This window comes from Ammodytes marinus (assembly GCF_949987685.1).
Source record: "Ammodytes marinus genome assembly, chromosome: 8".
NCBI lineage: Eukaryota > Metazoa > Chordata > Actinopteri > Uranoscopiformes > Ammodytidae > Ammodytes > Ammodytes marinus.
The window spans coordinates 2,961,402-2,984,934 of record NC_137212.1 but is presented as its reverse complement, the minus strand read 5'-3'; the positions used below and the strand labels follow the sequence as shown (position 1 = coordinate 2,984,934).

The 23,533-nt window shown below is 40.2% G+C and overlaps 1 protein-coding gene across 1 annotated transcript; it reads right to left on the bottom strand.

Moving 5' to 3' along the window:
- Nucleotides 1-23,254, bottom strand: rhpn1 (rhophilin, Rho GTPase binding protein 1; the record flags this gene model as incomplete). The annotated part of the gene is made up of 16 exons (XM_080032902.1): nucleotides 23,160-23,254; nucleotides 22,869-22,958; nucleotides 18,569-18,684; nucleotides 10,180-10,308; nucleotides 8,507-8,582; nucleotides 7,457-7,534; nucleotides 6,815-6,939; nucleotides 6,199-6,365; nucleotides 5,580-5,767; nucleotides 4,938-5,094; nucleotides 3,530-3,655; nucleotides 2,425-2,619; nucleotides 1,936-2,012; nucleotides 1,116-1,262; nucleotides 624-776; nucleotides 1-204 (listed from the first exon to the last, which is right to left on the bottom strand). The coding sequence occupies exons 1-16, from the start codon at nucleotides 23,181-23,183 to the stop codon at nucleotides 1-3; spliced, it is 2,052 nt and encodes a 683-aa protein (XP_079889028.1). The 5' UTR covers nucleotides 23,184-23,254.
- Nucleotides 23,255-23,533: the final 279 nt, after the last annotated feature.

Genomic DNA, 23,533 nt, shown 5'->3' with positions numbered 1-23,533 from the left:
TCAATACATTGCCTCAGGTTCTCGGATGGTTCCAAAGGACAAACTGAAGTTGCTTCCGAGTCTCTTAGCAACGCCTTCCGTCTTCTTCTTCCTGTTCCAGTTTAACAGGGAGGCGGAGCTATGGCCCTTAGCCCCGCCCACCAGACGATGACCAGAGTTCTCTTTATCATTGCTGTGGGAAAGCAAGAAGGCCCTCCTCTCCACCTGGTGATACACACAGGCACACACACACACACATTAACACAGGCACACACACAAACACACATTAACACAGGCACACACGTTAACAGACAGACGTGAACACACACACACACGTGAACATACACACACAAACGCACACACACACGTGAAAACACACACACACACACGTGAAAAAACACACACACACAGGCAGCTCTCAATAAAGTGATATAGCACCATCTGATGGTCTCAACATGACAGGACAATATTTATACATTCATAACAAGTGTGGCAGATTCAGAAAATGTTTATTGTTCCCTATTGCTTCATGTATACATTAAAAAAAATCTTCAAACACAGGCACTTCACACACAGGCAAGCACACACACATTGGAACAGCAGCTAATAACATCCCAAACACACACACACACACACACCCTTACCTGTGTATCATGTGAGTGTAGCGTGACCACACTGAGCTCCACTCCTCTGTCAGTGCAGCTCTTCAGCAGCTGAACCACCTCACTGTGTTTGGCCCATTTACAGTCCTGTCCGTCCACCGCCACAATGTAATCTCCTTCTCTCAGGCCAGACTCCTGGTAAAACACAGTAAAGACCTCCTTCATCAGTGGGAATATGAAGGTGTATTGAACTCTGAGATCTTATGTATTAGTATGTGCAAAAATGTTAGAAATCGGTTCATCCTAGCCTGAGAAATGGCAGAAAGAGTGTTTTATGGTCTCACTGTCTAACCCTACATTTGGAAAATGAAGGGTTAGGATTAACAGGACAGCTGGGCCAAGGGAAGACTGAGGGAAGAAAAACCTCATTCATTATAGTACAATAGCGATGTTATAATGATAGAATGCCGGTCCTGTATTATATGGGTTTAAAGTATTCCTTTAAATGTGAGTGTAGATTGTACTGTGTCTCACCGCAGCACAGCCTCCAGGCACCACTCCGGCCACCAGGACGGGGGAGTCTCCTCTGAGCGTGAGCCCCAAGCCGCCCTCTCCTCTCTGGAGACAGATCACATGGACCGGACCCCACCGGGCCCGCGCACAGAACACTGACAGAGGGCCCTGAGGCACAGGGGAGAGAGAGGCAACTTTAATGGGCAACTAATATGCAAAATCAACTTTTTCAGGGTTTTTCAACATTAATATAGGTCCGCGGGTGTGTCTAGAGAGACTCTTAAATGTGACAAAACAACCCTCTATCTCTTTTCCCCCTAAGGCACAGGGAAGAGACAACTTTAATGGGCAACTAATAGGCAAAATAAAACTTTTTCATGGTTTTTCAACATTAATTTGGGTCCCCCGGTGTGACTATAGACTCACAAAGTATAAGAAAAAACGATGTCTTTTACTCCATCTTCACCTTTCTAAAAATCCTGTGTTCAAAAAAACCTAGTCAGATTTCTCTCCCCTTATGACATCATAAGGGTAGAGAAATCTGACTGGGATTTTGAACGTTACGCCCCCTCATTACCAACTTTACTTAGCACTACGTTCACCTTTGGTAAGCGACACACCCAGATACCCCTGAATCTAACTGGCAGTTGGATTCAAAGCAGTTTGATTCAGGGCCAACCAGAAACCCAAATTACAATTTTGGACCTGAAAATGTGCATTATATTATGTGACCTTTAACTCAGTAGGTGCTGCAGTATGTTATTTAGGTGTGTGTGTGTGTTTTTTCAGCCACTAGGGGGCAGTAAACTCATGTAGTGTTCTCATAATGAATGTGTCTCACCAGTCTTTGGAAGATGTCAGTCACTTGGACTGTGGAGAAGTTGGGAGGAGTGATGTCTGGTTTCTGATGCGTTTGAGCTGAACACAAAAAGAAAACACCAATCAAATTAAAAAAAACATTATTGTCTATCACTTAGTGACGTAAAATTGCTTTTAGTTTTTAGCTCAAACAACATGAAAACTAGGACTTAAGACTCACATAAAATCACACAAACCTTTCAAAAATAGTAAAAGAACGAGTGTAAAGGAAATCTGCATTAAAAAGTAGTGTCTATTTGGCCTTGTTTGAAGTGCATAGTCAGTACGAATGACTTACCACTGAATATGAATATGAAAATGACCACTAATTCCACAAAATAATTATATTACTGGTGAATCAAAGTCGTTTTTAAGTCATAACAATAGTATTTATGTAGCACTTTTTTGGAAGGCACTCAAAGACATCAAATAAAAAAAATCAATAAAGTAAATATAAGGTAGACATGCTTACACTGTATCTCCGGGGCCTCTGCGGTCTCGTCAAAGTCGTCCTCTCGGTCCAGCTCGGAGTATTTGTCCAGAGAGCGTTTGTGAGTGAGTGACAGGACGTCCTGCAGGATGTCCATCTTCCTCAGGATCTTACACAGACTGTGGACGCGCATCGCCTCCTCGTGTCTGATCACCGCACGACGCAGGTGAGCTTTACCTGGAGGCATAGAGGGAGACAGTGGTTGCGTTCCGAATCGCATACTTTCTACTATATAGTATGTAGAAAGAAGATTTAGGATGTCCCGATTCTTGTGGCCAGATTTAGGATGGTTAGAAGTACCCGGATGTCCTACTTCATGCGGCCAAGATTGTTAGTGTTGAAAAGTGCATCCTATTTGGGCGATTCTGACCCACAATCCAGTGCGCACGTGAAGTGACGTCACATCAACGAAGCCTCCATATGAAAACAAACGGGGATGCGACGGATATAAAAGCAAAAGGCAAGATCAAGGCGCAATGTTATGATGAAATAAGAGAGTAAAGTATGTCCCAATAGTATGCCTACTGCATCCTAACTAGAATCTTGTTATCATCGGATGTAGTATGTAGAATAGAAAAAAGAAAGAGTATGCGATTCGGAACGCAACCAGTATATGAAACACAACACAGAATAGTCTTTAATGGGCTTTACCTGGATGCAGGGAGGGACAGGGTATTTATAGATAATGTGTGGACACAACATAGAATATAGCAAACTTATAGCAGATAAAATAATTAGTACGGCTGTTTAATCATTTATTTTTGTTTTATACTATAAATATGGCACGGTACTTTGAACTTGTTGACTGAGCTGTTTGGGATTTCGGTGTATGAATGTGTGTGAGAATGGTAATGTGTAAATGGAAACAGGTCTCCATGCAAAATAGTCTCTGGTCGCAATGCGATTTACCTGTATAAATAAAGGTTAAAAAATAATAGTAATTAATAATAATAATAATAATAATAATAATAATAATAATAATAATAATAATAATAATAATAATAATAATAATAATAATAATAATAATAATAATAATAATAATAATAATAATAATAATAATAATAATAATAATAATAAATTAACTGACCCAGTTTCCTCCTGTGTTCGGGGTCTCTTAACACCTGGCTGAGAGGAGGTCCAGCTGGAACAGTGGTGTAGAGCTGGAGGAAAGACTTCTCTGCTTCCTCTTCACCCTCCTCTTCCTCAGCAGACACTACAGGACAACACACACAGAGTTATCAGCTTGAGATGTACATGTAGGACATTCACTTTTTTAACACACTTGTATTGCCTCTGTGAAATATGTTTAGTGGACATTTTGGATCATTTATAGGGCATTTTTATCAAATGTTGGGAAATACCCAACATATACGTATAATAATATTGCCAGTGCTCTCTTTGTCAAATTTAAGACGTTTTTAATACCACTTGGAATTAAATGAAATGCCAAATGCACTTCCAAACAAGTTTAAAGGATATAGTGGAGGATCTGTATTGATTCTATGCCCTCTGTAAAAAATAATTTTAAACAATTGCAACAAGAAATACTGTTACAATGTTACAATCTGTCTAACAAACACAGTAAACTGAGCATGGAGAAGGGGAAATGCCACTGTCCAGAATGATAATATTAGGGGTTATTAGTGTATTAAACATTGTGTTAAAGGATAAATCAAAGGCTAAGCGTGTGTCAACAGAAAGCAAATTCTGAAATCCTTTGAAGTATTTCTCTCTCTTATATAATAAGTGGAACTTTTCATTATGGCTTAGTCAGTGTAAGTGAGTTAAAACCTACTCTGCATTTTTCTACAAAGTTCCTTCACTTCTGAGAGGCCGTTTGTCTGGGAGCAACTTATAGAAAGCTTTCACATTGCCGGAGCAGCTAATAGTGTGACTGCTGTCTGCCCACGAGGCCCATTAAGACTCTGATGAATATCCCCAACCCAACTCTGAAAACTTAATACGGATAATATGGATCAGGTTTTTCTAGTGCAAAGTTTTTCCCTCATTATTTAGTAATGTTATGTTGCATTGTTGGAGGGAGCCAGAGATTTAACTTTTTCATTGCCAAGGACTGCGCCTGTATTTGCATGTATTTGCTGTGTGTATGATAAATAACAATCAAATTTTTTTTATTGTTTTTTAATTTAATAAAAGACGATTATGTAGTCATTTGTCAATAAAGTAATACAACTTCTAAACCAATAACTATCTTTCTTTTCCGCCTATAATGTTATGTGTTACTAGATTATTGTCTGGTTGCAATAGTAAGGATAACTGTCATGGAAGTGTGATACTTTATAACCAGGATTTTTTTAAACCCGGTCAATAATTTAATAATTTATTACATTATGGGCTAAAAGTTGTTACATTATTGGTTCAGAAATGTTATTTTGTTATTGGCAATATACTACATATTAAATTATTTAATATTGGCTGGTACACACCTGCTTAAAACACTAAATGAAATACCCTGAGTGATTCTGTCTACTTACATGTGTGATCACAGAGAGCCACAGCAGCGTAGTAGTGTGACAGGGCGCGGAAGTATTCAGATTTGACCTGAACCATCGACGCCCAAGAAAACGGAACGTAGTCCTTCATGAGAGGCTGGGTCATGGTCTGCTGTACTAACGAGTACACGTCCGATACCTACACACACACACACAAACAGTCTTGTTAACATCACTTCGGAGGACATAACATACAGGCACGCAAACTCATAAGCCATGAAAAAGGTGACATGTCCAAAAACAATGTTTACATAAACATCCAACCCCCCTCACCCCCCGCAGACTATTCAAAAGTGTAAAATAAAATACCAATAAAAAAATCTCTTGTTCCATTTACATCCCATCATTTGAGTTTGTGTCACTCTATAAATGGTTTCAGAATCAGATGGTCATTACAAAAAACAACAAAAACAGTGGAATAAAGGAGCATAGGAACTGACCCGAGCACACACACACACACACACACACACACACACACATATATAAACATCCAACCCCCGCCCCCACACACGCGCGCACACACACACACACACACACACACACACACACACACACACACAATGAGAATCTCAGAATGTTAACAGCAACAATAAACAGCCCAACCAGAAGCCTGTGTGAACTGACCCGTGCGGCCTCTTGAGCCAGGCGGAGCTGTGAGGTGAAGTGTGTGTCCCGCGTGGTGAGTGTGACGCGCTCAAACACACACTCCTGCACCTGGGCGACCATCAGACGCACCAGCATGCAGAGGGAGGGGATGCTCATGTCCAGGGAGGGAGCGTTGGAGAAGTTCTCCTTCAGGTAGTTAAAGGCACCTAAACACACAAGGACAATACAGAAAATTAAAATAATAATAATAATAATAATAATAATAATAATAATAATAATAATAATAATAATAATAATAATAATAATAATAATAATAATAATAATAATAATAATAATAATAATATATTCAATTTATATAGATCTTTTTTCGCACTCAAAGTGCTTAAAATATTTTTATTTATTTTTATTTTTGTAAGTCATTAATCAAGCACACATTCACTGTACCAAGCTTTGGATATTTTAGGATTTGCTGATTTTTATCTGTGTCAATTGTTATAATATACTATATGGTTAGTTAAACAAAACAAGCAATTCAACTGCCCATGGACGTTTGTAAGTCAGTCAGAGTCCCACAAAACAATGAAGTAAGTGGAAATAATTGTGAACCAATCAGGTGAGTGTGTGTGTGTTCCAGTACCTGCGGCTCTCTGGAAGGCGTCTACCGCTGTGTCTATGCCGGCTGTGGCAGAGCGGTCCTGTCTGGCTCCGATCTGTGTGTACAGAGCTCCGATGTTGAACAACACACTTCCTTTCTCAAAGGCCAGAGTGCGCTGGACAGAGGGCACGCCCGTCAGAGAGTCATACCTAAAGGGACACACAACAGGGAATATAATAACCCACTAATGGAAAACCAGAAACCAACATTAAAATATAATAGCTACAAATACAAAAACATATTATTTGTATGAAAGTTATAATCTGGAATGGTTTGATGATGATATCTAAAAGTTTAAAGTTTTACCCAATTTACCTGCAGTGGCTCACCTTAACTGAGAAATGAATGGGCAAAGAGACACTGAACCCTAAATGTCTCCTGATAGTTAGCTTACACCCTGCGTGGTAGCTGCTGCTGCTATCGGTGTGTGAATGTGTGTGTGATTGGGTGAATGTGTACAAAACAATGTAAAGCGCTTTGGGTCTGTGAAAAACCAGGGAAAAGCGCTATATAAGTGGAGTCCATTTAACCATCTTCTCTCTGCACAGCAAGGTCTCCATAACATTGAACCTTGTATGTACAGTATTGCTGTACATACCAGTGGAAGTGAACTCCCAGGTTCCTGTGCAGAGGGAAGAATCTCTGGTCCAGGTAGAACAGCTGGTTGTAATATTCCATCAGCAGCTCCAGACCGGCCTGGTTACGGCTGGGCGTCCGCATGGCCTGACGCAAAACAACAACAACAACAACAACAACACAGTTCATACATCTATTGTTATGGACAGGTGACTTCAAGGAGAATACATAACTTCATGTACATTTCAGACCATTCAAGATATTTTCAAAGTACGCTAAATTATATGTGCTCCTTCTGCACTACTTCATTAGACAAACACACCAATCGAACATGATTCTTGGGTACATTTTGACTCAAGGGGACAAGCCTGGAAGGATGAGGTGGAAGGATATCTTTCACATTTGTTAGTGTTTGAATAAAACAGCTATACTATGTCTGTATATGTTTGGTCCAATGTGTGCTGTCGAAAATGGTACATGGTTGAATTAAAAATCAGTAAAAATAGCTAAACAAAAATATATTTTCGAACTTCCATTTGTCCGTTGTCTGACAGACAGTAGGCTACATGGTGATGTTCTACAACGCTCCTTTAATAAAAACAGATTTAATACTAGACTGGATGGGGCTTTGTCTGTATGAAGTAGTATGAGAGATTTCATGAACCTGTCTGAGCTCCATAAGCTCCTTGATCTCCTGGTCGTACAGAGAGCTGTCCTCTGCGTAGTGCTCGCAGATGAAGTCCTGGGAGAGAGACAGACAGAGAGACAGGCAGATAGACATACAGACAGGCAATCAGACAGACAGACAGGCAGGCAAACAGACAGACAGACAGACAGACAGACAGACAGACAGACAGACAGACAGACAGACAGACAGACAGACAGACAGACAGACAGACAGACAGACAGACAGACAGACAGACAGACAGACAGACAGAAAGAAAGAAAGAAAGAAAGAAAGAAAGAAAGAAAGAAAGAAAGAAAGAAAGAAAGAAAGAAAGAAAGAAAGAAAGAAAGAAAGAAAGAAAGAAAGAAAGACAGGCAGACAGACAGACGTGTTAAAACTTCAGCATGTTTGAAAATGGAAAATAAGGTAATTGACACATTTATTAAGTAATGTTGATAAGCTTTGACGAAATACAACTTACATTTTCACATAAGGAGAATTGTTTTTGGATGCGTAAATTTAGAATCTGCCAACTCGTGTCTCATGACTTTAAAACTAGTGTCAGATCTGAAACTCTGCTTATGCAGTATGGATGACAGTGTTTATTTAAAGGTGCAGTGTGTAATATGACCTCATCAAGAAAGTTCTACAAAGTTCTAGAATGCAACACTCCCTGGGTAACCCTGCCCCTTTCGAATAATAACAGAAGCTACAGTGGCCTTCAAGGACAAGAACAATTCTAAATTTTAAACAATGCACCTGATAACATTCCAACTATGACACTTTCAAGATGGCGGCACTAGGCTTTGGTCCAAAATATGCAGAAATATGAACATATATGAGACCCTTTCTAAGGGAAAAAATTATAATTCAAACCATTTTTTTCAGCTATTATGCACTAAATTAAATGAACTTATGGATATTATAATTACGTTCTACAAAATTTGCAAGGAAATAAAACCCAAAATTCTACACACTGCAGCTTTAATAAATGAGGTGAATCAAAGTGGGTGAAATACTATATGAATATATGGATTCCATCTTCACCTGGATAGAAAGAGTGAAGTCCACTTCTTTGGTCTCTTTCAATCCCAGTGGGATCATGGGAACGTTGATAGCTTCACTGTGAAAAAAAAATGCATACATACAGTATGAGTGTGTGTGTGTGTGTGTGTGTGTGTGTGTGTGTGTGTGTGTGTGTGTGTGTGTGTGTGTGTGTCCAATTTGAGTTTTAGTCCATAAGAGTGAGGACATTTTTGGAAAGTGAGGGCATTTTGTCTGGAACTCACTTTGGGACAGGCCTTTAAAGGGCTGTTTGAGGGTTAACACTAGGTTTTAAGGTTCAGGTATGAATTAGGTTTATGTTAGGGTTACTGTAAGGGTTGGGGTTAGGGGTGTGTGTGTGTGTGTGTGTGTGTGTGTGTAGTTCACAGGTTACACCGTGTAAACACCAACATGTAAACACACAGTGCAGGTTACAGCCACGGTGAAGTGAGCATTGCCATCTGTCCTACCGGCCGCACTGCTTCATCCTGCTAATAAGCTAAAGCTAAAGCCTAGTATTAACCCCTAAGGCTCCGACGCCCCCCACAGTCACCCGTCCCATTCACAATGTACAGACACACACACACACACACACTATCTCACACACACACAGAGACAGAAACACACACAGTCACACGCCACGGGGTCCGTAATGACAGTCTAATCAGGGGCTTTATCCTTCCCATGACCCCGGCTCAGGGGGGAAATCTCCTGGCTGTGAAGGGCCCCACACACACACACACACACACACACACACACACACACACACACACACACACACACACACACACACACACACACACACACACACACACACACACACACACACACACACACACACACACACACACACACACACACACACACACACACACACACACACACACACACACACACACACACACACACACACACGCACACACACACACACGCGTTTGTATTTCTATACTTCTGAGGACCCTAATTGACCTATCACTTGTCCACAACCCCCTCAGCTAAGTGCGAGTCAGCATGACGCTCCCACTGTCTCCTTGGACAAATATCACCAGATTTTCGGAAAGAGTAAAAAATCCATTTCAAACAGAAGGTTTTACAATATGCATTTAAATACTTCTCTATGAAAGTGTCAGACCTTTGTTGGAGCCTGTCCTATGCTGCACTCTGATTGGCCAGCCTGTATGTCAGGGGCGTGGCTTAGCGAAGGGTGAATCATTCCACATCATTCCCTGGCCCCTTACTTACCACAAGCATGAAACTTTGAAAGCTGAATTTGAACCTAAACTGAGTCTGAACCACCTTAAAACCTGATCAAATGTCCTAATGCTCTAAAGGTCTAAAACACAAGTTGGTCCCCATAACTATAGAAGAACACAATGCACAATGCACACACACACACAATGCACAGAGTGAATAGAAACATGTAATGGATGAATTCTCATTATGCTAATGAGAGTGGCCTGGAATGCATGAAACAGATAACAACTGGGGCATGACGGGTGTGTGTGTGTGTGTGTGAGTGAGTGAGTGAGTGAGTGAGTGAGTGAGTGAGTGAGTGAGTGAGTGAGTGAGTGAGTGAGTGAGTGAGTGAGTGAGTGAGTGAGTGAGTGAGTGAGTGAGTGAGTGAGTGAGTGAGTGAGTGAGTGAGTGAGTGAGTGAGTGAGTGAGTGAGTGTGTACCTGTCTGTCTGGTAGACTTCCATGTTACTGTTGAGCTCTTCCAGTTCCTCTTTGAGCAGCTGCAGGTTGGAGTTGACAAAGCTGAGTTCCAAAGCCACAGTCTCCTTTACTTTGTTGTTGGTCGTTGCCCTGAAATAATATAAACACACAAACACACACACACACACACACACACATTAAAATCAGATATTGTCCCTCATAAAAAGGTGAAGTAAGCGGTTTATTCATGTTAATATAAGTGTTAAATCGCTCTTTATTCATACAGTGATCACTTACATAATGTGCGCGTTTCATAAAGCCGATCTCTCAGTCAGCTGCTCTGCATGTAATCGGCAAATAAACTTATTGGAGGATCCCAAAATTTGTATCCAATCACAAGAGAGAACGCTACAAACCGAAACCCGTCTCACTCATGGTCTCACTGCCGGTGCACGCCAGAGCAACAGATGGGTGAATGTTTATGCGCATACAATGGCAGAGCAGGTAAAAATCTTTCCCAATGTCTGTTTTGATGGTTTTTTATCATGTTTTATCACACTTATAGATCTGAGATGATGCTTGAAGACCACAGTGCATTAATGTGGTGACGTAGGGACGAGCGAGGGGACTGCTAACTGCAGTAACTGACAGGAAGTTAGCTAAAAGAACCATTCCGCTTACAGCACCTTTAAGTTTCATAAGTAAATTGCCTTTAATTAGGCCCTGGTATCTACCATAACTGAGCTCTTCTATTATTACGAATTGATTGGATTTTTATCAGACATTTTATAGAATTGATTAATGAATAGAACAATAATATATTTTAAGATCAACCGATAATAAAACCGGTAACAGATGCATGTGACGTAAGCATGGAGCTATAGACAGTTCCCTTTTCTCATCTTAAATTTATGCAACTATCTACTCCCTCTCCTCCTTCATTTGCGTCAAGACTCTCTGCTCCTCTCTAGTGTGTGTGTGTGTGCGTGTGTGTGTGTGTGTGTGTGTGTGTGTGTGTGTGTGTGTGTGTGTGTGTCGGGTTGTACTTAGTGCTGAGTAAAGACAGCTCACACTGAGGTCAGCAGGATTCAATGTTCCTGGAAATCTGAGGCATCACTGGGTTACCTTGGCGACTGACCATGTACACTTTGTTGGAAATCCCCCATGTCATGCTAACATTGAATTTCACTCACTGGCACAATAACATGACAACACACACACACACACACACACACACACACACACACACACACACACACACACACTACACACACACACACTACATCAGGAAGACTTCAAATATGTTTTATTAAAAAGGTGGAGTCAGCAGTCCTTGAGGAAGATTTTTGCAAAAATTACTAAATATCTCCTCACACACGCTATCTGTACTTAGAGCGCTAAGACCAACCCATTGCAGCCAGCTAGCTACATACCCGGCGTCTACAGAGTCTAGGGTGTGTATTAACACTGGATTTATTTTTTTCAGAGTGAAAAAATTGAAGACGGCACTAATCTCACAAAACATGAATGCACCATTCTGTCAAAGAACTTTACAATTTGCATAATGTTTGAGAACAGTTCCAAAGGGGCATAAAACCAGCCCGTAAGTCTACATACGAGAAACACTGCTGACGTATTCCCTCCTTTAAGAGTGTGTGAGTTTTATCTGGTCAGAAGGAGGATTAGATGAATTAATCACTGGATGCATCAGCAGGTGGGAGAATCAGGGAGGAAAGGGAGCAGCAGAGGAAAAGGCTCTATGTGTGTGTGTGTGTGTGTGTGTGTGTGTGTGTGTGTGTGTGTGTGTGTGTGTGTGTGTGTGTGTGTGTGTGTGTGTGTGTGTGTGTGTGTGTGTCAGATTCAGAGTATTGGCAACCAGGTGTATCTGGGTCAGAGGTAAAAAAACACACTCGTCACCCAACGTGCCAACAGGCTGGAGGAGCTGAAGTTTAATTCTTACAACCCCTGTGTAACATCTTAATTACAACCGACCGTACGCCTTTGCTCGCCAAAATGCCACGACTGTCAACTGTATAATATAACCCTTCTTAACAATTCTCCATTTTTGAACATATTTGCAGCATAAAAACAAAACAATCTGTACTACATATAGTAACAACATGTACTACATCACTGTCTAAATGTTTCAATTGTTTGGTCTCTTTATCAGCTTGTTGTGTATTTGATGTATTTGCATTGTATATTGTGTATGTGTTGTTTTTTATTGCATTTGTTTGAATTGACATTATCGCAAATGAGGGTCACTCACCCCTCAATTGATTGCTCCGGGATAAATTAAAGGTTAAAAGGTGCAGTGTGTAGAATTTTGGGTTTTATTTCCTAGCTGATTTTGTAGAAAGTAATTATAATATCCATAAGTACATTTAATTTAGAGCATAATAGCTGAAAAAAAAAATGTTTTAATAATTTTTTTTCCCTTAGAAATGGTCTCATATATGTCCATATTTCTGCATATTTTGGACCAAGGCCTAGTGCCGCCATCTTGAAAGTGTCATAGTTGGAATGTCATCAGGTGCATTGTTTAAAATGTAGAATTGTTCTTGTCCTTGAAGGCCACTGTAGCTTCTGTTATTATTCGAAAGGGGTGGGGTTACCCGGGGAGCGTTGCATTCTAGAACTTTGTAGAACTTTCTTGATGATGTCATATTACACACTGCACCTTTTAATGAAAGAGTGAAATTATATATTATGTTTGTTGTTTTTTTTCTTGCTTTAACTGTCTAAAGACCCTTCGTATGGTTTTTATTGTCTTTTATCTTGTGTTTTCAGATACAACATAAGCTGTTTTTCATGACGATCAGTGGCTTCTGTAAAAATGTAAATGTGTAATAACGTATGAGCAAACTGGGTTCAAACCCCTTAGAGCTCCAGTTACTAATGTTAATCTGTCCAGTTAAAGTTAGACCACTTCACCTTCACTTCATCTCTCCCACACACACACACACACACACACACACACACACACACACACACACACACACACACACACACACACACACACACACACACACACACACACACACACACACACACACACACACACACACACACACACACACACACACACACACACACACACACACACACACACACACACACACACACACACACACACACCTAGGATCAGGCCAATCTGATTAGTCAGCTTTAAATGGGCTGCCAAATATCCCCTTCTCACACACCCACTTGCACGCACACCACTCTGCAGCTTTTCAGGGAAAAAAATTATGTTTTCTTCCTCTGTGTGCAAGACTGAAAGACCTGGCAAAAGTTTACAGTGACTTATTAGACATTTATTTCGATAGTAACCAAACTAGCCGACATTTTAACTGGTTCAAAGAAAAGACAACACATCACTCCCGTTCTGGCTCACCTGTGTGGGCTGCCTGTGAAATACAGAGATTTTAAAATTAACTAAAATGTTAATATTTTGAGCTAGCTGCACAATACATCACTGATCTGCTAAAAACCAATATTCTGTGTCCAGGTCACTCAGGTTATCTTCTTAAAACTGTGTCCGTCTGTCTGTCTGTCTGTCTGTCTGTCTGTCTGTCTGTCTGTCTGTCTGTCTGTCTGTCTGTCTGTCTGTCTGTCTGTCTGTCTGTCTGTCTGTCTGTCTGTTTTAGTGTGTCTTGAAAAAGTTAAAGTGACTTGACATGAAGAAGACCAGGGTTAAACCGTCCCTCAGCTGAATAACTGCTGAGGAAAACATTCTGCAACACACATGACGTATCCATCAACCAATCACAAAGCCCGATGAGTTACAGCCTCACAACTCCCATCCACTCCCACTCACCAGCACTCACACTACCACAACAGTGAGAGAGTGAGGGGGGAGAAAACAAGCAAGGGGTTTTGTGTATGAGTGAGTGAGTGAGTGAGTGAGTGAGTGAGTGAGTGAGTGAGTGAGTGAGTGAGTGAGTGAGTGAGTGAGTGAGTGAGTGAGTGAGTGAGTGAGTGAGTGAGTGAGTGAGTGAGTGAGTGAGTGAGTGAGTGAGTGAGTGAGTGAGTGAGTGAGTGAGTGTTGAAGTTGGAGGTGCTTTTTTTGGCTGTGATAACCATGATAGGGAAAAAAGTAAAAAAAAATGTTGTTTATTTAAAATTCTACAAGAAGGTTAAAAGTCGACGCGATCATTGAAATCGATTGACAACCAGTAAGAGAGCGAGTGTGTGTGTGTGTGTGTGTGTGTGTGTGTGTGTGTGTGTGTGTGTGTGTGCATGTTTTTTTGTGTGGCCTATTCCTGTTGACCGGAAAGGGGGAGGACAGAAAAAAAGAAAAGAAAAAATCAGTCTGACAGTGGCAGAGTGGGGGATGAGCTTTCTGCATGTGAACGGGACGGGAGGCGGACACAAAGCCGGGCTGATTACGGGCCGGTGGCCTGTGTGTGTGTGTGTGTGTGTGTGTGTGTGTGTGTGTGTGTGTGTGTGTGTGTGTGTGTGTGTGTCAGTGTGTGTGTGTGTGTGTGTTCCTCTTTGTCTGCGTGACCCGTCAGTCCAATAGAGAGGGCAGGAGAGCAGCGCTGGTTTTATTTCCACTAAACTGAGTCATCACCTTTTAGGATAACAGCCTGAAACCAGTCAAAACTAGAGCCGGAATGTACAGAGAAAGTACAGTGTATAGTATATATATAGTATATAGTATGTACATGTATCAGAAAAATAAGTTCAAGATGTTTATCATACAAAAATGTCAAGTAATCACTGGTGCCAGTTTCTCATTTGTTTTAAAAAAATATGCTAAAGAAAAGCTGGCAATTGATTTTCTGTCTATTGACTGATACTTGTCAACTATATTGTACTTTCACCCATTTAATTTTAATTGCTGCCACTCTTCACCACTATGTAAATGTTTCAATTGGTTTTTTTTTCTCTTCACCTGTTGTTGTGTATTTGATGTTTTTGCATTGAATATTGTTAATGTATTGTTGTTTTTCCTTTGAATTTGCTTTGAACTCGACATCATTGTAAATGAGGGTCACCCCTCAATTGGTCTCTCCAGGATAAATAAAAGTTAAATGAAATGAAAATGAAAACTGAATGTCTTTGGATATTTTCAGTCAGGCATAAGAAGCAATAATGAATGATGTTTTTTTTTTTTAAGTAAAAGCCCTGGTAGCTGCCATCTGCATTTCCAGGAAAACATCCTAGCGTAAGGTGTGTGAGTGAGCCGCCCTCGAATGACCCTTAATTAAAGACGCTGTTGTTTCTATGTGTTCATCTCATTAGATTCTGGCACGGTGTGTGTGTGTGTGTGTGTGTGTGTGTGTGTGTGTGTGTGTGTGTGTGTGTGTGTGTGTGTGTGTGTGTGTGTGTGTGTGTGATGTGTTTGTGTGTTATGAAACAGCGCTAAGGAGGGAGAAAGTAGCTCCTAGCTTTAATGAAGTGGATCCTCCTCCGTCTTCTCCTTCCACTCCCAAGTCCAATCTTTATAAATTATAAAAGAAGCCGCAGCAAGTTCACAGTGTGTGTGTGTGTGTGTGTGTGTGTGTGTGTGTGTGTGTGTGTGTGTGTGTGTGTGTGTGTGTGTGTGTTCAGAGTGGGCTATTCATGTGATAAAGGCTCTTTAAACTACCGCAACAAAAGCCTACACCTAATATATGCACATATATTAAATGTATACCTTCAGTATGTACAGGGTTTCCTACTTCCTACAGCTAAAGACAAGTTAGATTTAAGACTTGTTTTTAAAGCCGTTCAGACTAAAATATGAAATACATTTTACAAAAAACTAAATTGAAGAAACAAAACACATCAGTTACTTTACTTTGAATTGTTATTTCTCTATTTCAGGTCAAACAAAATGCCAAACTAAAACGCCAAGAACAATGTTTCACTTAAAAACACCCTGAGGGGTAAGATTAAATAAGTGTATACTTCTTCCTGCTCCTTTTCAGGCATATCTCAGAAATACAGATAATTTTTTTTTTTTTTTTTTTTTTGTGAAAACATAATTTGTTTATTGTATTTCCATGTTTTTCATTTTGTTTTGTATGTTTGATATGTCTGAAATAAATTGAATCAAATCAAATCAAAGTATAAGTAAATGATTTAGAAAATAGATGCTAGCATGGGGAAGGGGAGTGGGAGTGGGAGGGGCTGTGTGTCTGTTGCTAAAGACTCGTTTATGAATGTTATGTTGTATGATTGTCTATATAAAAATTTAAATTAACATTTCAAGTCATCCATTTTTTTTTTTTAAATAGACGCTACCAATTATTGAGATTTCAAATTATAACATCAGGAAAAAAGGACTATCAACATCAGAAAAAAGGAACTTCTTCAAGCCCTCTTCAATATTACAATTGATTTAAGTTACTTTAATACTAAGTAAGGTACTAACTAAGGTCCTATTTTTTAAAATAAACTTCTCAAATTCCTTATAAGACGTATTGAGGATCCGTGGGAGCCCTGATGTACTTCTAGGTGGCTGAGAAACACACAGACTTAAGGCTGTTACATACTCCGCGAGAAGAAAGAACAAAGCTCTCGGTGACAGAGCTGAGAGAAGTTCTTTCTGGTCTGACATTACATACTTCACGAGAACTCAACTGCCGAACTCCTCACCGCGGCACATTTCTTACCATGGTAATTGACTCAGTAGCACCAGCTGATTTCACTTCGCTTTCCTCATTGACTTCAGACTGACCAATCACACAATAGTTCTCGGACAAGCTGCGAGAAGAAAGTTCGGCCCGGACGATGTGTCGATAACAAGCTGCGAGAACAGCTGAACAAGAGCTGAGAGAAGAAAATGACGTCATCTTCTTCTCGCAGCTCTGTCAACGAGAACTTTGTTCTTTCTTCTCGCGGAGTATGTAACAGCCTTGAGCCTGAGACAGAGTGAAGGAAAGGCCCAGAGAGGAATGGAGAAGCTGGAGGGATCAAGATGATGCTAATGTTCTCAGATGGAACACTTTGATGTTCTGCCATCGGTTCTTTATGAATTTAACTCATTTATTCACCGATAAAATCCTGGTGTGACGTTTGAGTGACAGCTACAGTGAGCTGCTTTAAAACACAAAGCCAGTGATGCCTATGAGAGACTGCTAGCCTCGCTGGTGTATTTAGAAGTGTTTAAATATTGTTCTGTATGAGTACAAAAATCTAATAATTTGGAAAAACGGAAGAGAAGCAAACATATACAACATGCTGCTGCTATTTGGAGTGGTGCTGCAAACAAAATGTTGTTGTGTTTTTCTATATGCAAAGACAATAAAACTATCTATCTATCTATCTATCTATCTATCTATCTATCTATCTATCTATCTATCTATCTATCTATCTATCTATCTATCTATCCATCTATCTATCAAAAAAGAAAAAGAAGGCACACATGCAGACAGACACAGTGAACACAAACAGAGCCATAAAACTGAGTGATTCTAGTGTGTCTCTGTGTGTGTGTGTGTGTGTGTGTGTGTGTGTGTGTGTGTGTGTGTGTGTGTGTGTGTGTGTGTGTGTGTGTGTGTGTGTGTGTGTGTGTGTGTGTGTGTGTGTGTGTTTTTGAAAGGGGGTAATGACTTCTGACCTTTTCCCATCACAAAGGTGAAAGAGCCGACAAGTTAACAAAGAGAAACCAACACAGAGCGGAGCAGGACAGCATCCGACCTCAGAGAGGGTTTGACTGTTCACATGTCTACACTTACATGAAACAACTATGGCTACTCATAGTGGAGCGGCTCAGAGCTACAATCTTTCTATTTGTGATTAGAGCTGCAACGATTAATCGACGAATCGATTATTAATCGATTACTAAAATAATCGCCAACTATTTAGAAAATCGATTAATCGTTTCGAGTATTTTTTTAACAAAAAATTCCAAATTCTCTGATTTCAGCTTCTCAAATGTGAATATTTTCTGGTTTCTTTAATCCTCTTTTGACAGTAAACTGAAATATCTGTTTGTTTTGGACATTACAATACATTTGAGGACGTCAACATGGGCTTTGGAAAATTGATTAAAAAAATTCACAATTTTCTGACATTTTACAGACCAAAACACTAATCGATTAATAATCAATTAATCGAGAAAATAATCGACAGATTAATCGATTATCAAAATAATCGTTAGTTGCAGCCCTATTTGTGATACAAGCATGAAAATTGGCATGAGCATGAGTCTCCATGGGTCACTTGACAAGAAAATTGTCCGAGATAAAAAAAAATTAAGAAAAAATAATTATGATGAAAAAACCCCAATACATTTCTATGAGAAATTTTCAAATTCACAATTTCAAATGTCTCGGGCAATTTTCCATTCTGTACTATCTCTAAAGCTTGAAAATTCCAAAAAATTATCTTAAAATAAAAAAAAATAAAAAGAGTCTGTTGTCTCAATGGGATTTACCTGTATTAGATAATAATAAAAACATGGCTGCCTGTCACTCACCTGAAGAGGTTCTCGGCTCCGGCTCTCATTCTCATCTCCTTGTTGATCTGCTGGTTGATGCGAGATCGTCTGTGCTGAAGTTTACTGCGCTGCGTCTGAGCGAGAGGGTCACAGCCCTACAGACAGACAGACAGACAGACAGACACACAGACATACATTACATTTTATTTAGCTGATGCTTTTATCCAAAGCGACTTCCATTAAGTGCATTCAACCATGAAGGTACAAACTCAGAACAACAGGAATCACATAGGTACTATAGCTTCAAATAAACCTCACTATCAAGCGCCACACATTAGTGCTACATGGAGATGTAACAAGTGCAATTTTTTTATTTTTTTACAGACACACAGACACACAGACAGACAGACAGACAGACAGACAGACAGACAGACAGACAGACAGACAGACAGACAGACAGACAGACAGACAGACAGACAGACAGGCAATAACAAACATACAGAGATCCGTAAAGAAATAAACATGCACTTTTCCTCAGTGGCCGTGCGCCGTGACCGTCTCCAAGTTGGCTTGGTAAAGTTGTGATCAGTTGCAACAATACACTTTAGCCTAATAAACAAAATTCACATTTTCAAGCCGTTGCATCTCAAATCTTTGGTGTAAACTGGCCTTGAAAAACGTGCCCTGAGGAACTTTCAGTTTTTGTTCATTCTTGCAACTCCTTTGGACATAAGCGGTAGTGTTTTTACCACGCCAGCTGTTGTTCCTGGGTGAGCGTATACCCATGACAAAGGCAATAAGAAAAACTATATCAAAATAGCATTCTTTGCACTGATGATCTCGTTTGCTGTTACATAATGATCATCAGAGGAAAAATTAGACTGTTTCAGAAATATTTAAAAGTTCCTCGTAGCTACTTTAAAGTGCACTTGTGTGGGGAAACAGAGCTCAGGAGGGGAGATAAAGATGGTAATAACATGGTAAGGTGCAGAAGGAGGAAAACCGTCACCCTGTAAGAATAATACGTTTCACAAAAGTGTGTATGAATGTGTGTGTGAATGGTAACGTGGGAATGGGAACAGGTCTCCCTTGTAAAAGAGTCTCCGGTCTCAATGGGATTTACCTGTATAAATAAAAAGGCAAAAAGAAAAAAAGATAAGGCTTCTTAACTGTAGCTACCACACAGAGCAGCTTTCTCTACAGCTGATTGTTAAATGTCTTCTCACTAGAATGTGCATCATTCAAACCAGATGTACAGTAACATGACATATGGAGCAGCTGTACTGTAAACATGCTGCATACTCCCTTTGCTTACATCACCTACTAAGTCTCTCTCACAGCCAACTATACAGTATTTTCTCACACACTGCTTGTATCTTTCCCCCAGTTTAAGGTGTGTGTGTGTGTGTGTGTGTGTGTGTGTGTGTGTGTGTGTGTGTGTGTGTGTGTGTGTGTGTGTGTGTGTGTGTGTGTGTGTGTGTGTGTGTGTGTGTGTGTGTGTGTGTGTGTGTGTATGTGTGTGTGTGTGTGCTGTGTGTTTAGCTCCACGCGTGTGCAGTAATCCCCAGAGTGCCTGTGTGGATTAAACTTTTTGGCTGAGTTCCCATAGCTACACTAACTCTAGCATCATGGAGGCAGGAGACAGCTGTGCAGGTAAAACCTAAAAGCCTGCTGTGTTTTGAACCTGGGGACCATTTATAAGTAGCCTACATGTTTTTTTTTTGTTTTTTCAAGCTTTATTAGATAGTACAGAGTTGAAATGGGGAGACAGAGAGAGGGGGGGATGACCTGCAGTAAAGGTCCACGGGTTGGATTTGAACCCGCGACCACTACAACGAGGGCCGGAGTTGATATCAGGGCTCCAGACTAACTTTTTTCATTGGGTGCACCGGTGCGCCTAACTTTTTCATCTAGGTGCACCAGCATATATTTTGGGTGCACCAAATTAGTGCTGCATGAATTGGAGAAATGCGATTATAGTGGCCAATATTGCGATTTGCGACGCAATATAATAAATGGTAGGCTATTATGATTCTACTTTCTTGGTTTTCAAGGAAGATTTTAGAATATTGACAGCTTCGATACCTGATCTCAATTTAAAACAAGCACATATTAAGAATCAGTGAAAATATAAAAAATAAAGCTTCTACTAGGCCTATACTGTTTTCAAAATAATAAAAATTATAGTTAAAAAATGTAATAAAAAAAAAAAATACTTCCCCATTAAAATAAATGCATTCCTCCAAAGACAATAGTCTCTATAAGCATTATCGAGTCTCCTTATCGATCCGGGTCTTTATCGATACCACTATCCATACTTTTCTATTATTTTGTTGAAAGATAACTGGTATTATTGCTTTAATTGCCCATAAGATGATCAGAGCTCAAGATAGGATGTTAAACAGGTCATAATTCCATAGTTAGGCTACTATCTATTTTATATTGCTGAAAAAACAAGTTTTTCACCAAAACTGTATTATCAAAATTTCTCTCCAAAAACCAAAAATTCTTTTTTTTTGTTACATTTGAACACACCATGATGACCTTTTATTTACCTTTGCCTAAAATTTATATTACCGAGGTGACCTGAACACAACACATTTGACACCGTTAGCAACTTTTTTTTAAGCTAACTAGCTCTATATCACATGCTATATCCTGCTGATTTTAACATGGATTTGAAAACTGGATAACTATTTTTAACTGACAGGACTTTCTACACCGTCCGGTTGTATGATAACTACCGCTGCTTTGAATGACTGTTGATGCGCACGGTGCCGACTCTCCGAGCCCGTCTGCAGCAGCAGCTGTGCGCATTTTTTAAATTTTTTTGGACTACAGGTAGACGGATACTGAGTTGAAGGAGTTTTTTTTCAACCCAAAGACAGTTCATGGTAGGCAACTCTTTTATATGCCTTTGTTTTCCGTCACAGTTCAGCGTGGATGCTGCTGCGCGTCGGCGTCCATGTTTGTTTGTTTACTCTGCTGTCGACTCGGCAACCGTCTTGCACGCCGTGTAGGTGCGCGCGCAGATACACACACACACCGACACACACACACACACACACTGTCAGAGGGGCGCTACCAAAAAGACGAGAGCAGCAGTTGGAACGTATAGACACACGCGCGCACATTTATCCTACATTGAATCGCAATCGCAGCAGCCAATTTTGCGGTTATGTAATTGCACTAGCTGCTCACATCGCAATTAGATGAATCGTGCAGCACAACACCCAATATTACATTTAATATGACGTGATCAATTTCAGGTGCACTGGTGCGACCAGTGGAAATATCTGGTCGCACTCGCCCAAATTAGGCGCACTCTGGAGCCCTGGATATGGTACGCGCTTTATCCACTACGCCACCGGAGCGCCCAGCCTACACGTTTTTAACCAGTACTGATACAAACGTGTTCAAATCGGGTTCCATTTCAAAATGTAATACTTTTCCTAAATCAAATTTCCTTACTTCTATAACAAATAGTTTGATGTTTATTATGTAAATAAATGGTTTTTAAATCCAACTGTTAACACTAACATGTATTTTTTTTTTTTTTTTTTATCCTACCTTTATTTTACCAGGCAAGAATTGCTGTTGAATTGAATTGAATGTTGAATTCTGACTATATGTACCTTATAGGTCCATGCTATGTACGCTATTATGTCAGTTAGCCTTAATTCTAGACATGCTACATGTTGCACATTAGGAACCCTGCTATAAGCTGTTGTTACAATCACTGTTCTCAACCAGAAGAAGTTGATTGCCTCTTGCGTAAAGGCACCATAACTGTAATAATTTATTTTTTTCATCCTTTTTTTACACTGTTTAGACCAGAAACATTCTCACGGAAACACTGATAACGTTATTAAAAGGCAGCGTACATATTTCCCTATTCATACTGCCTGATAAACTGTATGTATTCTATAGACACGATATGATATCAGTGCGAAATAAAGTGCATTACTGTGTGCAGTTCACATCCAAATCTTTTTTTCTCCTATTGGCATTTAGCCATTCAGATAGTTTAAGTTTTATCAGCTTAAAGTTTGACAGTTTCTTCTCTGCTGTGTGTGTGTGTGTGTGTGTGTGTGTGTGTGTGTGTGTGTGTGTGTGTGTGTGTGTGTGTGTGTGTGTGTGTGTGCTAGAGAAACAGATGTTACTTATACGGCCTATTGGACCAGGCTATATGCCATGCAAAATACAAGTTTCTTCACTAGTGCTCTAAGACTTTCTGTGTGTGTGTGTGTGTGTGTGTGTGTGTGTGTGTGTGTGTGTGTGTGTGTGTGTGTGTGTGTGTGTGTGTGTGTGTGTGTGTGTGTGTGTGTGTGTGTGTTACCTTTCGGATGCTTCCACTCTGGCTGCCCTCGGTGGGTAACGTTAACGGCATTTCGTCGTCCGAGGCTCCGTCTGACAGGGACATCTCAAACTCTCTTTTTGGGAGTAACAGTAAGAAATGTCAATGTTTTATCACTCAAAAGTGCCACTGTTTACACCATACATCACCCTGAGCTTTAAACACAACTGTAACCTTTTAAATAAGACTGAAACACTGCTTTCAAGACACAAATAATGATGTAAAAACGGTTAAAAAACGTTAAGCTAACGTTCGGTTCAACGGTCCAACCACTTGCCTTGTCGCAGGTTCCTCCATCGTGAAGTGACGAACGACAAAAGCGGCTAAAAAATGCCTACATTCCTTACGAATTTGTATAAATCCACGTAAATACAATCCACCAAAGGCTCAGTCAACAGTAGATACAAAATAAAAAACTTTTAAACTCCTCAGAACAGCGATAGTTTGAGCTACTTTTGCGTTACGTTATCAACCTCCTCTCCTCCTCCGCTCGCGTGCAGCTGCGAGAGCTTATGCTGGGAGGCGGGGCCTAAACGGAGCAGCAGGCCAATCAAATCACCGCGTGTAAGAGTGACAGTTGATGTAGCGAATCAGAAGGAGGATTATAACCAAACAACAGTCGAAACTGACCAATTACAAGTCGCGTG